Below are 14,943 nucleotides of genomic sequence, written 5' to 3'. Positions count from 1 at the left end.
CCCAAACAATGCCCAGATAAACTAGTCATAAACACTCAGAAAGCATACACAACATGTAACATGATTGCCTCCTAACCCTCTTATCTACCCACTTCCCAAAAAGCTGTTGAAGAGAAGGACATTACAGCCTTTTGAAGGTTAATATACAGGACTTCTATCATAGCTGGTAGGAAATAAACGCAAGAAACTAAGTCCAACTCTTCATGGAGAACTTCCTACCATCCACGCTCTTCTGTTTAATCCAAGTGTGCTTTAATCGAATGTGTTTTCAAGCAATAACTATGCTCATCCCTTTAAGATTCACATTTTCAAGTTTTCTGTTACCTTTGGGAGACAGCCTTTGGGGATTTTAACGGTGACATCAAGTGACACGGGTTAATGTTCATCTAGGCAGGTGGCCTCTGATCAGGCCTTCAAACAAACATGCAGTGGTTAATGTGAAGGGAAAAATTACATCAGTGTTTGCAGGCCATTCCTTTTCCAGTACTAGATGTGAATAAGAATGTAAATCCCTTTTAATTAGCTAATACCATCAGTAAACTGTAACTGGTAAGCAGTGAGGCTAACTGGTTAACCACAAACATCTCTCAAAGTGAAGGGAAATGGCAGCCCAAGCAGGATTTCACCTCAAATCCTGAGAGTCGGAAATAAGAACGGCCATACTGGATCAGACCAAAGGTCCATCCAGCCCAGTATCCTATCTGCCATCAGTGGCCAATACCAGATGCCCCAGAGAGAGGGAAGACAACAGGTAATCCTCACATGATCGCACGGGCTGCTCCAACACTACAGGGCCAGAGGCAGGGTTGTTCTCACCACCCTATCTGCAGAAGGCCCGGCCCGGCTGGAGCACTCACCACCCATTTAACCGGTTATCTGGTTAACCAGGATTTTACATGCTTAGTTCAGATAAGATAACCAAAGAGCTTTTACTTTGGGAGAATCCTTTATTGTGTTCTCCTTCATCAGGAGACACAAGCCAAACTTTACCCCCCAGACAACTGTATGTTGCACTAGAGGGGTGTGTGTCTGTGATTTTGTACCATGTAGAATCGTGCACCACGCACACAGCCACCGTGTGAGACTATCCTTAAGGACAAGCTCTGGCCCCTACAATCCATGCGTGGAGATTGCAGGCCACCCCACCAGCCAGAGGAGCGGGGGCTGCAGTGGCACGGGGGCCAGCCTAAAGGTGTAGACTGAGGACAGACTTACCTGGGGAATCTCTCCTGCAGCTTCCTCAGGCTCTGTCTGGTGGGCTGCACGTGCCCCAGGAACTGGGCTATTTCATCATACTGGGCTTTGCTCAGCTTCATTCCTCGCGCTCAGGAGCCTCCCAGTCACACAACAAGGGGCAGCGCCAGGAAGGGCGGGGGGAGAGAGAAGAGGCTGGCGCGGCAGCCGTAGCAAGGCTCTGACGCTCAACGCCAACAGAACCCAACGCCCATGCGCGATAGTTAGTGGCTCTGTGCTGACCCGCCTCTCAGGCATAAGGAGATGACGGGCGTGGACCGCGCAGCGGCGCTTGGGAGGAGCTAACGCTCGAGGGAGGTGGAGGCTTTGTTGACGCGCGCGCGGGGGGTAGGCTCCGCGTGCGCGTGAGAAGGGCGCTCGGATTGTGTGTCGGGTTTCCCAGGGTGCGACCCCTTTTCAACCACTGCTGCAAGGGGAGTGCGGAGCCCAGGCTGCATGGCAAGCCGCGGGTACTTCCTGATTGTTCCCCTTACCTCCAAATATTGCATCGCGTAGTGCTGTTCTTTGCCCCTGCCATGGGAGGTGGAAGAGCAGACACAGGCCACATTGCAGAGAGTCTGGAGAGGGGGGAGGGAGTGTGTGCATCCTTCACTCACTTCGAAGGGGATACACAAAAAAGAATACTTGTCCCTTGACCTGCTTCCCTCCCTGGCTGCATCTTTGCACGGATCAGGAAGTGTTGCACCATAGCTTCCTACAAGCTGTGTAGTGCTTGGGAGGCAAGGTGTAAGGAGAAGAGAGATGTGTGCCGAATTCGGTGGGTGTGTAGGAGCGTACAGAATTCTGTGAGTCGGTGTGTGTGTGTTTATGCAGAAATCTGTGGGTCCTAATCTGCCATCTCCGGACCAATTCTTTTACCTTTAAAGTAGGGACCTCAGTGTGTAATTGTTTACAGGATTAACCAATAAGCCAGAGTTTATCAATTAATCCTAACAACTACACACATTCCCCCCTTGCTGCGGCTGTATCAGAGGCAGTAAGGGAGGGAGGGGAGTGGGAGATGGTGCACATGGGAAGCTGGCTTTTAACATGGTTCCCTGTGTGTGTCCGCCCCTGTGGAGCCCCCTTCCCACCCACCCCATGCCTAGTGGCATAGCGAGGGTGTTATGTGCCATGGGGCACAGGCAAAATTTGTGTCCCCCAATCATAGAATCATAGAATAATAGGACTGGAAGGGACCTCAAGAGGTCATCGAGTCCAGCCCCCCGCCCTCAAGGCATTTGTTACTATGTATATGTTAAAGCGGCAAGGAGTCCTGTGGCACCTTATAGACTAACTGAAGTGTTGGAGCATAAGCTTTCATGGACAAAGACCCACTTCGTCAGATGCATGCTTTTGCAGACTCAGACTAGCACTGCTACCCCTCTGATACTATGTACATGTTATTTATTTCTAAGTCAGCAAAAATAAGAACGCCTCTCCCCAAGGCACCTCTTCCTTGGCCCTCCGGGGCTGCGGGGGATGCTGGAGCAAGGCGCCACTTGGACACGAAGTGCACACTCGTGGGCAGGAGATTATGATGTAAGGCCAGGGGGCCACAACTGCTCGTGGCTGGGCACTGCAGGACCAGGGTCAAGGCTGGCACGCTAGGTCTGCACAGCCCAGCTGCAGTGGCGGGTGAGCAACTCACAAGCCTGGGGACTGGGGCTCTGCGGGGCAGCAGGTCTCCCTGCACACAGGGGCTGAGACCTGGTTGTGGGGCGCAGGCACCATGCTCCAGCCCTAGCAGCAGCCACAGCCCTGCCCCACTAAAGCATGACACTATGTGATGCCAGCTAGAGCCTTCTACATAAGGCAGCGGTGCCTGGAAATAGCTAAATTGGCACCCCCTTAGCATGGGACCCATGAGCAACTGCCCCTCCCGCCCCCCTTTGCTATGCCACTGCCTGTGCCTCCCACAAAGACAGCAGCACAGAATGGGGAGGCGGGAGCTGATGCTGAGGCTTAAAAGCCAGCTCCCATAGAGCTCCTTGCCTCCCGTGCTTCTGCCTCTGATAGAGAGTCAGCAGAGTAGGTAGGAAATGGTATACATGAGAAGCTGGGTCCCTGCACATATTTGCTCCCACCAAGCTGCCAAGTCCCATCGCCCCCCGGGCTGTTGCTTCCCACGAAGGCAGCAGTGTGAATTGGAGGGGCAGGCAGGAACCAGTATGTGTGGGGAGCTGACTTTTAAGCCTGGTTCTCCATGTGTGCCAGCTTCATGGAGCTGTCAGCAGTGCAAAGGGACAGAAGAGAACTAGCACTCAAGGGAAGATGGCTTAAAAGCTGGCTCTCCATGAGCACGGCTCCCACAGAGTTGCCTGCCCTCCCACCCCCATCCCCTGCCCGTGCTGCAGCCTTTGTCAGGCAGCAGTGCAGGGGCCGAGGGGCAGACTGGAGCCGGTTCACATGGGAATCAGCGTTTAAGCTGGCTTCCCATGTGTATTGGCTCCTGCAGAGCCTCCTGCGAAGATGTTCAAATTCTACAGCTGCACACTTTTTGCAGTTTTGGGGGAATGCCCCCCAGCCTATTCTCATGCCTTTATGTTTTCAAGCTTATGAGAGCTAGAAATGTATTTATAAGAAAAAAGAAAGCTGATATTCTCACAGGGCTTATAAGATCTGGGCTTTAAGAAAACACCAAATAATTTGAATTTTCTGACAAATATTTGTTTTTAGGCAACATCAGTGTAAATGCTGAAATATTTGAAGGACTAAACCTCCAATACCACAGTTAATTGTGCAGGGTACATTGGTGTGTCTTTTACTCCCCAAAAGTCTTTCCATGGCCTAAATAAAATATTTATTTTTAAGTTTCAGTGAAAACTGATTTGGTTTCATTTTAACATTTGCACACAGAAATTTCAAACAATCTGATACATTTCACATACATTTGCTTGAAAAACCAAAAAAGAAATAGACGGATTTATTTCCAGACAATTTTCACTATCTTTGCTGAGAAAAGGTAACAAACAACATTATTGGTTGAAAGTTAATTATTTTTTAAAATGAAGTTTAATGATCTGAAGTGTTAGAGAAAGAGGCAAACAAATTTTATTTCACACATTTTATCTTAACAGTAGATTTTTAACTTTTGTTTTTGCACAGAAGTAGAGAACTTGGGCCCCATACAAACAGGTTTTCCATTTGCTACTGATTACTTTTGGAACAGCAAAGGTAAGTTAAATTTGTAAATGAAAAAATAGTAATTATAGATGCCTAGTAGTTCCATGGAAGCAGTCCTGTAGAATTCCATGAAACCAACAAGGCTCTTCCCATGTTGGATAATACGTAGGATTGAGTATTTTCTTCCCATTTTTAAAATATGTTTGAAAGGCTAGTTATGTGTGTAACTTTATTGATACAAGTAATCTCATTTATTTCAATGGGATTACCCATCTGAGAAACGTTCTGTGCAGACAAGTGCTTGCAGGATGAAAGCCTAACTATAATCAAAATGATATTTTATTATTTTTATTAAAGACAGCAGTGCCAATGATTTGATTGCATTTGTAATGACATTTCGCCTTCCTCTGTAGCATGGGGGCACGGATCACTTGCTGGAGGATTCTCTACATCTTGGGGTCTTTAAACCATTTGAGGACTTCAGTATCTGAGATATAGGTGAGAGGATTATTCCAGGAGTGGGTGGGTGGGTGGGTGAGATTCTGTGGCCTGCATCGTGCAGGGGGTCAGATGAGATGATCATAATGGTCCCTTCTGACCTTAAAGTCTATGAGTCTGTGAGACATATTGTCTGTGCAACTCAATTTTTAAAATGTGTATTGAGGATACCAATCAAAATACACTGTTTTTGTTACTATATGGCTCTTTTTTAAAAAAAAGCTAGATCTATTTTTTAAAACATTGGTCAGTATCAGGACACCAGCATATGCCATAATCTCCATAAAAGTGTGGACTGCCCAGGACACTCCAATACAGAGATATTACAGATACATTTGATAGAAATACTAATTTTAAAGGTGGCTTGTGTCTTAGATCAACATGTGTGTCTGAAGTTTTGAGTTTAAAGGCTGTGCTTGTTTACCTGAAGAAACCCAAAAGAAATGAGTGGAAAAAAAAATTTCTGAAAGGGAGTATTTTTATTAATTTTTCTGCCAAGATTATTCTACAAAAATATTACCATATAAAGAAAATTAAATAGTTCTACTACAAATTATTGTTTTAAAAAATTGGAGGTTAATTTCAGTTAAGACATGAAGCAGGGATTTTGATCCAGTTTTAAGACCAAACCTCAATGCATTCTTAATGATGGATTTGCTACTGAGGCATCCGTAAAATGTGTATACATATATTGTATATGTATATATGCCTCTATTGTGTCTCTAAGGGCACATCTTCACTCACCACGCCAGAGATTGACATTCTGGTGTTTGATTTAGTGGGTCAGATGCAGACCCATATATCGAACCCTCAGGGCAGCTCCAGTTGGCGTATCATAGAATCATAGAATACTAGGACTGGAAGGGACCTTTAGAGGTCATCGAGTCCAGTCCCCTGCCCCCATGGCAGGACCAGATACTGTCTAGACCATCCCTGATAGACATTTATCTAACCTACTCTTAAATATTTCCAGAGATGGAGATTCCACAACCTCCCTGGGCAATTTATTCCAGTGTTTGACTACCCTGACAGTTAGGAACTTTTTCCTAATATCCAACCTAAACCTCCCTTGCTGCAGTTTAAGCCCATTGCTTCTTGTTCTATCCGCAGAGGCCAAGATGAACACGTTTTCTCCCTCTTCCTTATGACATCCTTTTAGATACCTGAAAACGGCTATCATGTGCCCCCTCAGTCTTCCTTTTTCTAAACTAAACAAACCCAATTCTTTCAGCCTTCCTTCATAGGTCATGTTCTCTAGACCTTTAATCATTCTTGTTGCTCTTCTTTGGACCCTCTCCAATTTCTCCACATCTTTCTTGAAATGCAGTGCCCAGAACTGGACAGAATACTCCAACTGAGGCCTAACGAGCGCACAGTAGAGCGGAAGAATGACTTCTCGTATCTTGCTCACAACACACCTGTTAATTCATCCCAGAATCATGTTTCCTTTTTTTGCAACAGCATCACACTGCTAACTCATATTCAGCTTGTGGTAGACTATAACCCCTAGATCTCTTTCTGTCGTACTCCTTCCTAGACAGTTGCTTCCCATTCTGTATGTGTGAAACTGATTGTTCCTTCCTACGTGGAGCACTTTACATTTGACTTTATTAAACTTCATCCTGTTTACCTCAGACCATTTCTCCAATTTGTCCAGATCATTTTGAATTATGACCCTATCCTCCAGTTTAGTCACAACCCCTCCCAACTGGGTATCATCTGCAAACTTAATAAGTGTACTTTCTATGCCAGGGGTGTTCAAACTTTTTTCAAAGAGGGCCAGATTTGATGAAGTGAACATGCGTGAGGGCCGACCATTTTGCCTGACATTCTTTGATCCATTAAAATTAAATGCAAATTAACTATTTTATGCAAAGTTTATTGCAAACAGCATACTTTTCATTTCGTCACATGGATGACAAATCTAAACAGGTGTTAAATCACTCTGCCTTTCATATCTGAAGGCCAGATGAAAAAAAAATCCAAGAAGCTGAAATATATGTCAGGAACATTGTAAAGTACATTACATATTATTGGTAATAAAGGTTGTCTGTCAACTTTTAAGTTCAAAAAATATGAACAGGAACATAACACCAAGTATACATGTTGTGTCCAAATATATTTATAACTGATTTAGACCAACTGACATTAACTGAGATTTTACAATGTATTCATCTCAATACATATGGATTCGTTGGGAGCCATAAAAGATAGATATTGCCAAATTACCTGTGGGGCCGTATTAAACCGGAACATGGGCCGCAATTCTCCCGCGGGCCGGACTTTGGACATGCCTGTTCTATGCCAATATCTAAATCGTTTCTACATATAACAAGAATATGTACTCCTTGCAGTTGCTGGGAGTAAGAGAAGCAGCCTCCTGCAGTGAGAACAGCATCAAACTTGGCTTATATTAAGCTGATTCCAGGTACATATTTTACGTAGCTGAAGTTGTGTACCTTAAACAGACCTTCCAGGTCTAGAGTAGACCTGGCCTAAGAGTGTAGAACCAAAGGAGGTATGTAGTTTGTACATCTATATATAATCCTTAAATATGTTTATTTTATTAAATCCAGAGTATGGTTTCTAGAATTAAAAATAAAAATTTTAAATACAAATATGTGATGTGCAAAACTTCATTGATCTTACTGTTCCTGGAAACTTATTAAGAGTAATAAGGGGGAAACATTTGAATATAGAAGGACTGATCACAAGTTCACAGCTGGAGTATGTTTGTTAGTGAGCTAAATACCACCCTGCTGTCATTTTCCCTCCTGCATTCTCTTAGTAGCAACAGAAATTGTAGCATTGAAAAAATGGGACTAATAGGTGCATTCTGTCTCCTTTTGTTTCTTATACTTCCCCTATAACTATACCTTCCTTCCTCAGAGACAAAATACACAAAAATGATAAAAGATGTTTCCTTAAAACAGAAATAATCATATTAAATGTAAAAAGTTTTATTTTCTTTAGCTCTGAAAAGTAATATCTTCATACTTCAATATTACAGCATGCTGGGGAGAATCCTTTTCAGTAAGATATCCATTTTAAGCCCCACCAGCGTGTAATTTTCCTTGGCCCAAAAAGGCTTATTTTGCCCTTTCTTGACAAAGATTAGGATTACCACTTCTTCCAGAAATTGACATTTTATAAAAATTACCTGGTTTTTCTTCACTGTTTCTTCTTTAGAAACAAATAAATCATGCTTTTAAAAACAACTCCTGCTATCTTTTTTGGTAATATAATTTCCATTAAAAGTAATTTTTAAACTGTAATGTTATATTCTATAACTTGTAGGTTTATCTCTGTACATCAGTATTAAATGTTCTTGAATTTTTAACATATTATTTCATCTTACAAAAATGGCAACAATTAGAACAGGGATATCTGATTGCTAGTCTACAGATCGGATTGTGCCTGTGTAATTTATTATTTATTAGATTCTCATAAAATTCCAGGTTTAAAAACAAAATGACTAAACAAACTTTCTGTCTCTTATGGTCACCAAGAAAACCTATCAAACATCAACAAATGTAGCATAGTTTTGAAGTGAAGCAACAGCCGTGAGGGATGTGAAATCTCCTCCCTTCCATTTATCTAAATGACATGTTAACCTTGAACTCAGGGTCTGAAATTCTGAAAACATCGATGGGACAATTCTGCATGCAAAATACATGTGTCCTTTTATACCCAATTTACATAAGTAATTATGGCAATTACATAAACAAATAGCCAAAAAAACAAGAGCAAAAACAGAGGTAGTACTTCCAGAAATCGTTCCCCTCTCCTACATAATTTTTTATCATTGAGTAATGCTAAATGCAAGAATAATTCTACCAACTTAAAGTTTAGTTACTGTATAAAAGCCTTAATCCTATCCTTGATCTCCATACAAACCATCCGTTGTCATCAGTGGGAGATCTGCAGAGGACTGAATATGATATATAGCCCTGACTTCTATTCCTAGGCCACAGACCTTAATTAAAAGTGCAGTTCATCACTTTCCATAAAAGGAATTTAATGCCCCTTTGGTTTGAATGGGATCTGGAATGATATGTGGTATCTTTGGTACAGAACATGCAGGACAGATTAGAAATTAACTAGCAGGAGTTACCCGGCATTGCTCGGGAAAGTGGAGGAACAAAATTTAGAAAAACAGTAGTCCATTATCGTTTTTTGAATGGTAGAAAAGTTGCACTGAGTTCTATAGAGATTAAAATATATATTAAAAAAGTATAAAACAACCAATTTTACATGTTATCATCAAAAACTTTATTGTAAACTATATTTTTTGTTTCGTTATTCTTAACAAATATGTACAAATTTTTTTCACTTCCATCTCTTGAACACTCAACATAGAGTTGTCCATGTGAAAAGCAAGATGTCTCTAAATCAATTCCAACTACTTTAAGTGACTGTCCTTGCGCTTTGTCAGTATACATTGTTGAAATATAAGTTGACAGTTGATATAACTGAGGTGAGGAGCCTGAGGGGAAGGAGGGGGAAGGGAGCCGCGCGCCTGTCGCCGGAGCCCGAGCCCGTCCTCTGCTGGCCTTAGCGAGTGACTGGCCCCACAGCTTCCCCCGGGAAGCCACTTCTCCCCGCATTGCCAAGCTCCATGCAGCCCCGGGGAAAGGCGTCGGGCTCTCATCTCTTCCTTCCCATAGTCCCTTAAAACCTTCTCCTGGATGACAGGTTATCCCTCCGCCGGCCTTAGTGAGCGACTGTCCCTGCCGCTTCTCCCAGGAAGCCGCTTCTCCCCACACTGCCAAGCTCTGTGCAGCCCCGGGGAGAGGCGTCGGTCTCTCATCTCTTCCCTCCCACAGTACCTTAAAACCTTCTCCTGGATAAAAGGTTATCCCATGCAAAGTTTAGTTGAGGTAGTTCTTATAGTGTACAAGTTATTAGCGGACAAATATACAAACATTGTCCTTTGTTTATTAGATTTTCAGATGTCTACTATTCTGAAGGCATAAGTTTGTACCTTTTCTGATGTATATGATTCATAGTTCAAATTCCTTGAAGAATAAGATAAAAATGCTGTTATTAATGATATGTCCATAGACTCTGATACTTTTGACATATATTCTGCCATCCTTTTGTTTGTTTGTTTGTTTTGTTTTGTTTTGTTTGTTTGCGTAGATGATAAAATAATACCTCACATATGCAGGTAGATAAAGAAGAAAAAAGCCTGTCCAACTCCAACTTCAGGCTATCTGAACTCTCAACCTTCTGTTTCTCTGACAGTATGGCCTTTCAAATTGATGCTCTTTGGTAACCAAGCTATTTCTCTGATTAATTTTAATTTTGAATGGGAAAAACTTTTTTTCATTGACTAAGGATGTTAAATTGCATTTTATCAGCTAATCGAGTAGTCAATGGAATTTCCATCACTCATTTAGTCAATAAAGGGGGAACTGCAGAGCTGCAGCAGGGTTAGCTCCCAGCCATAGGAACTAACTCTGCTGCGGTTCTGCCTTTTAAATTTATTAGTAGCCACCAGGCTCTTAATACATTTCAATGGCAGAGGCGTAGTGGGGGGACCAGGCACAAGCTAGGAATCAGCTTATTCTCTGGCAGCTCTTAATGCATTTAAAAAATAGAGGTGCAGTGTCTGGGACTGGGAATGAGCCAGGATAGCTGATTCCCGGCTCACACCTGGTCACCTCACTACACCTATACTTCCCCTGTCCCCCCATGGAGACAGCGCTGGGGGGAACCTGATAGAGGCAGCAAAGGCAGGGAGGAAGTGATTAGTCAAGTCACTAGTCAACTACCTGATAAGCATATGCTTATCAAGTAGTTGATTAGTCGCTTACATCCCTATCATTGACAAGACTTCAACTGCGACGAGGAGTCCTGTGGCACCTTATAAACCAAGGCTGTGTCTACACTGGCACCCTTTTCCGTAAAAGGGATGCTAATGAGACACTTTGGAATTGCAAATTCCGCGGGGGATTTAAATATCCCCTTCGGCATTTGCATGAACATGGCTGCCGCTTTTTTCCGGCTTGGGGTTTTGCCGGAGAAAAGCGCCAGTCTAGACGGAATCTTGCAGAAAATAAGCCCTTTTCTGGAAGATCCCTTATTCCTACTTCAAGGGCTTATTTTCCGCAAGATCCCGTCTAGACTGGCGCTTTTCTCCGGCAAAATCCCGAGCCGGAAAAAAGCAGCAGCCATGTTCATGCAAATGCCGCGGGGGATATTTAAATCCCCTGCGGAATTTGCAATTCCGAAGTGTCTCATTAGCATCCCTTTTACGGAAAAGGTGCCAGTGTAGACACAGACTAACAGATTTATTGGAGCATAAGCTTTCGTGGGCAAAGATCCACTTCCGTGGTCTTTCCCCACGAAATCTTATGCTCCAATAAATCTGTTAGTCTATATGGTGCCACAGGACTCCTTGTCGCTTTTGCAGATTCAGACTAACACGGCTACCCCTCTGATACAAGATTTCAGCTGTCATTTGACCACCTAATTTAAAGTCCTTGGAGCTGACATGGCAATCTGACATCCCTATTTAATATCTAAATAACTTTAATTTAAAGTTTAACCAAGTAAAGTTTGTTCCTGTTATATCTAGTGTAACCAAGTTTCTTCTGTCTCAATTTTTCCTGGAGTTTTTGCTACAAAATGGTTTAGAAAGGTAGACATCTTTTCCAATTCTGGTGAATACATGACTTTTTAGGTTATCATCATTCAACCACCTTTTGTCCAATTGGCTTCAGTTTAGGTAGAAAAATTCTACCAAGATCACAGAACAGACAGCTGAGTTAGATATTCCTTCCTCTATAAGATTTTAAAGTGGGAAACAAAATTATGCTTAAAATATGAGTTCATTTACAACTATAACAATAATGTGGCTGCTAGTGTTACCTTATGCCCACAGAAAACATCTCATCCTTTTTAGCAATATTCTGTTCATATATTTTGTTTCAAACTACAGCTTTTGTTTCTGTTTAATAAAACAAGGCTTAATTTCTGGTGCTTATCTGAAATGTGTTCATTCTAATTAGACACTCCAGTACCATAGAAAAACTAGAGCATGCTTCCAGTTAACTTAGTAGTAACTATATCTCTAACTGGATTAATAAACACCTCCACAGGATATAGTTATTACCTCATAAACAAGAAGTACCCTCAATTTATCATTTAATTTACATCCATATGTTCTAGTAATCTTACTGAAAGTAATTATATTGTGGAACAAAAAACACAGTATGTTCAATTTGTGTTTTTTTTTAAGTGGGATGGGAGATAAAATAAGTTAAAAAGAAAATCTTAACTGAGCCATACATCACTATTATGTATTGACTGTTTTGCCAATTCTCACACTGATAGTTCACTGTACATTTCTATTATTTTTTTTCTTAAAAGTATTCTGATGATTGCTCAATATCACAACAATAAGAAGAAGTTGCCAAGGATGAAACAATTATGTGTAGTAGAATGTCAGCTCAGAGAAGCATTCTTTGTTTTTTTTTCTTTCTAAATTATCAAGATATTCATACTTTGCAGAAATTGTTGATGCAAATTAACATATCCATTATATCTACATCCCTTAAATATCTATTTTTTTGTTTCAGAATAAATTATTTAACATTAAGTATGTATTTATGCAACATATTTAAAACATTATGCCCATTTAAATCAGAGGACAGTCTCCAAGTAACTTCAGTAAGCTTTGGATCAGACTCTTATTACATATGTGTGTACCTGTTTTTTACGTAACAAATATAAGAACAGTATAAGGATTCTGAAAAAAAATAATTATTTAAAATATATTTGGTAAGGTATGACTGATCACAATTCTTCCCACCACTGTACTTAAGAGAGAGTTATGGGGCATGTACTGAACTATGACTGCTTCACCTGTGCAAAGCAGTTCTAAATCTATTGGATTTGGTACCTGGAGGATTTCCCCTATGTAGTGTGTATAGGACATCCTCAACTGGAGTAGAGCTCCCATAACGATAGCTACTTGGAGCTGGAACAGATCAAGGCTTTCCTTGCTTCTCTAATGGCCGTGGGGGTTGTTGGTGTCTTGCTCAAATGAGATTACCTAAAGAAGGATATGCCTGGCTCTTTGAGGTGCTACACGACTCCTCATTGTTATTCTTATACTCTTAGGAGTTGTAGGGCATTTTTGTGCCTTTCCTTCCTCTTCTCCTGTTGCAGCCATTTTGTCTGACTACAGCAAGGCTACTAGCCTGTGACAAATGTGTAGAATTTGTTATTATAGAATGTGTGTATTTGACAACTAGGTATTGGATAGAGATTAGCATGTAAATATTTTCAAAGCCATTATTTCTGTTATGATTACTGATGGCAGCTTTACTTTCTTGCCTAACATTTTCTATTAGAAAACCTCGATAGATCATTATATATTTGCCAAATGTAAACTGTTCCAGCTGGAATTTTCCATTCTGAGTGTCTGCTTCATGCTCAATTTTCTGGAAAATGTAAATTAAATGGTTTTGTTATTTCTGAGTACAAGGGTTGAAGATGTTGTTTTTTGTCCATATTAAAAAAATGTTACAGCCTTCTTTGTTGAGAAGTTCTAGTACATATATGCTTTCAAGTATGGACTTAGGCATGACGGTACCTTGGGGGTCAGTGTTGCAGTGTTTTGTTGCAAATCATTACTGAAAATCTTCATTTGTATTTGCTCAGTAGAAGTTGGTTAGAGGTTGGCAACAAAATTCTCTGAACATCCTGTCTGTAATCAGCATTATTTCCTTCCATAATGCTTTGTGCCAAGCACACTGAACATGTCCCATCTACCTGCCTAGGGATCATTGAGCATTCTCTAGACTGGTGCTAAGTAAAATTTTTCATGCAATTGCTGATTCCTGCTCCAGCGGGACACTTTAGGACCAGAACTGAAAACAGGTAAATGTTTCTCCTGTACAGGCAATACTCATTCTAGGCACAATGGAAAATGAGGAAGTAGCCTGATTTGAATGAGGAGAAGTGGAAAGATGTGAGAAGTGGAAAGATGTGAGTGTCTGTCAGCTTCCAGTACTGCGCATGGCTGCTGCTTTTGGGCTCGTGCAGGCTGGGAGATTGCAGCTCTGTGGCAGCCTGGCAGAGCTGAAGCAGCATTCCAACTGCTACGAATGAGGGGCTGCTCTTGGGTACCAGTTAACTGTTACTTGAGCTGCTCCTGGATACCAGTTAATCATTACCTGGTAAACATAATCCATTAACATCCTTATTGCCCATCCCCAGCTTCTGACAAGCAGAAGCTAGGGACACCATTCCTGCCCATTCCTGGCCAGTAGTCATTGATGGACCTGTCCTCCATGAATTTATCTAGGTATTTTTTTAACCCTGTTAAAACCTGATCTTCACAACATCCTCTGGCAAGGATTCCACAGGTTGACTGTTGTGTGGAAAAAATACACTTAACTTTTGTTTGTTTTAAACCTGCTACCTATTAATTTAATTGGTTGACCACTAGTTCTTGTGTTATGGAAACAAGTACATAACTTTTCATTATTTACTTTCTCCACACCAGGCATAATTTTATAGACCTTTGTCATATTCCCTCTTAGTCTTCTCTTTTCTAAGAAAAGTCCTAGTCTTATTCATCCCTCCTCATTGGGGTTCCAAAATTGTATGGAAGGCTGGATAGGAAAGGCTAGGGGAAGCTGTGCCTCCCCAAACAGTCAGGGGTGGCCCAGCCTCCACCCCTTGTGTGCAATCCCTTGCCCCCTGCTCGGCCCCCAGATCCCAGACTCTTATCCAGGCCCCCGGCCCATATCCCCTGACTTCTTTCGTGGGCCCCCACCTCATCCAGCCTCCCCTGATCTCCATCCCTGACCATTATCTAGAATTCCTGCTCCATGCAACCTCCCTGATCCCCATCTCCTGAATGCCCCCAGGAGCCCATCCCTATCCAACTCCTCTGCTTCCCATCCCCTGACTACCACTCCAGGATCTCCTGTCCCCATCCAACTATACCCCCACTATCTCTTCCGACTGCTCTGCCCCATCTAATCCCCTTGCTCCCCATCTCCTGATCACTCCTGTGGACCCCTCCCCCCATCTAACATCCCTAGTTCCTTGCCCCCTTACTCTGCT

The 14,943-nt window shown here is 42.1% G+C and overlaps 1 protein-coding gene and 1 long non-coding RNA gene across 10 annotated transcripts in view; one reads left to right on the top strand and one right to left on the bottom strand.

Moving 5' to 3' along the window:
* The window catches only part of CDIN1 (CDAN1 interacting nuclease 1), a 237,458-nt gene extending 235,993 nt beyond the window's left edge, over nt 1-1,465 (bottom strand). For all 8 annotated transcript variants that reach the window (XM_075927022.1, XM_075927019.1, XM_006132709.4 and 5 more), the window contains exon 1: nt 1,216-1,465. In XM_075927022.1, coding sequence (XP_075783137.1) covers nt 1,216-1,316 — 101 coding nt within the window. In that variant the 5' untranslated portion in view covers nt 1,317-1,465. The remainder of the gene's footprint in view (nt 1-1,215) is intronic.
* Nucleotides 1,466-1,629: 164 nt separating this feature from the next.
* LOC106732673 (uncharacterized) overlaps nt 1,630-14,943 on the top strand; it is a 153,125-nt gene continuing 139,811 nt past the window's right edge. For both annotated transcript variants that reach the window (XR_012903412.1, XR_012903413.1), the window contains exons 1-3: nt 1,630-2,871; nt 4,342-4,410; nt 4,773-4,857. This is a non-coding gene — a long non-coding RNA (uncharacterized LOC106732673). The remainder of the gene's footprint in view (nt 2,872-4,341; nt 4,411-4,772; nt 4,858-14,943) is intronic.

This window comes from Pelodiscus sinensis, chromosome 4 (assembly GCF_049634645.1).
Source record: "Pelodiscus sinensis isolate JC-2024 chromosome 4, ASM4963464v1, whole genome shotgun sequence".
NCBI classification, from domain to species: domain Eukaryota; kingdom Metazoa; phylum Chordata; order Testudines; family Trionychidae; genus Pelodiscus; species Pelodiscus sinensis.
This window is presented reverse-complemented; position numbering and strand designations above follow the sequence as displayed.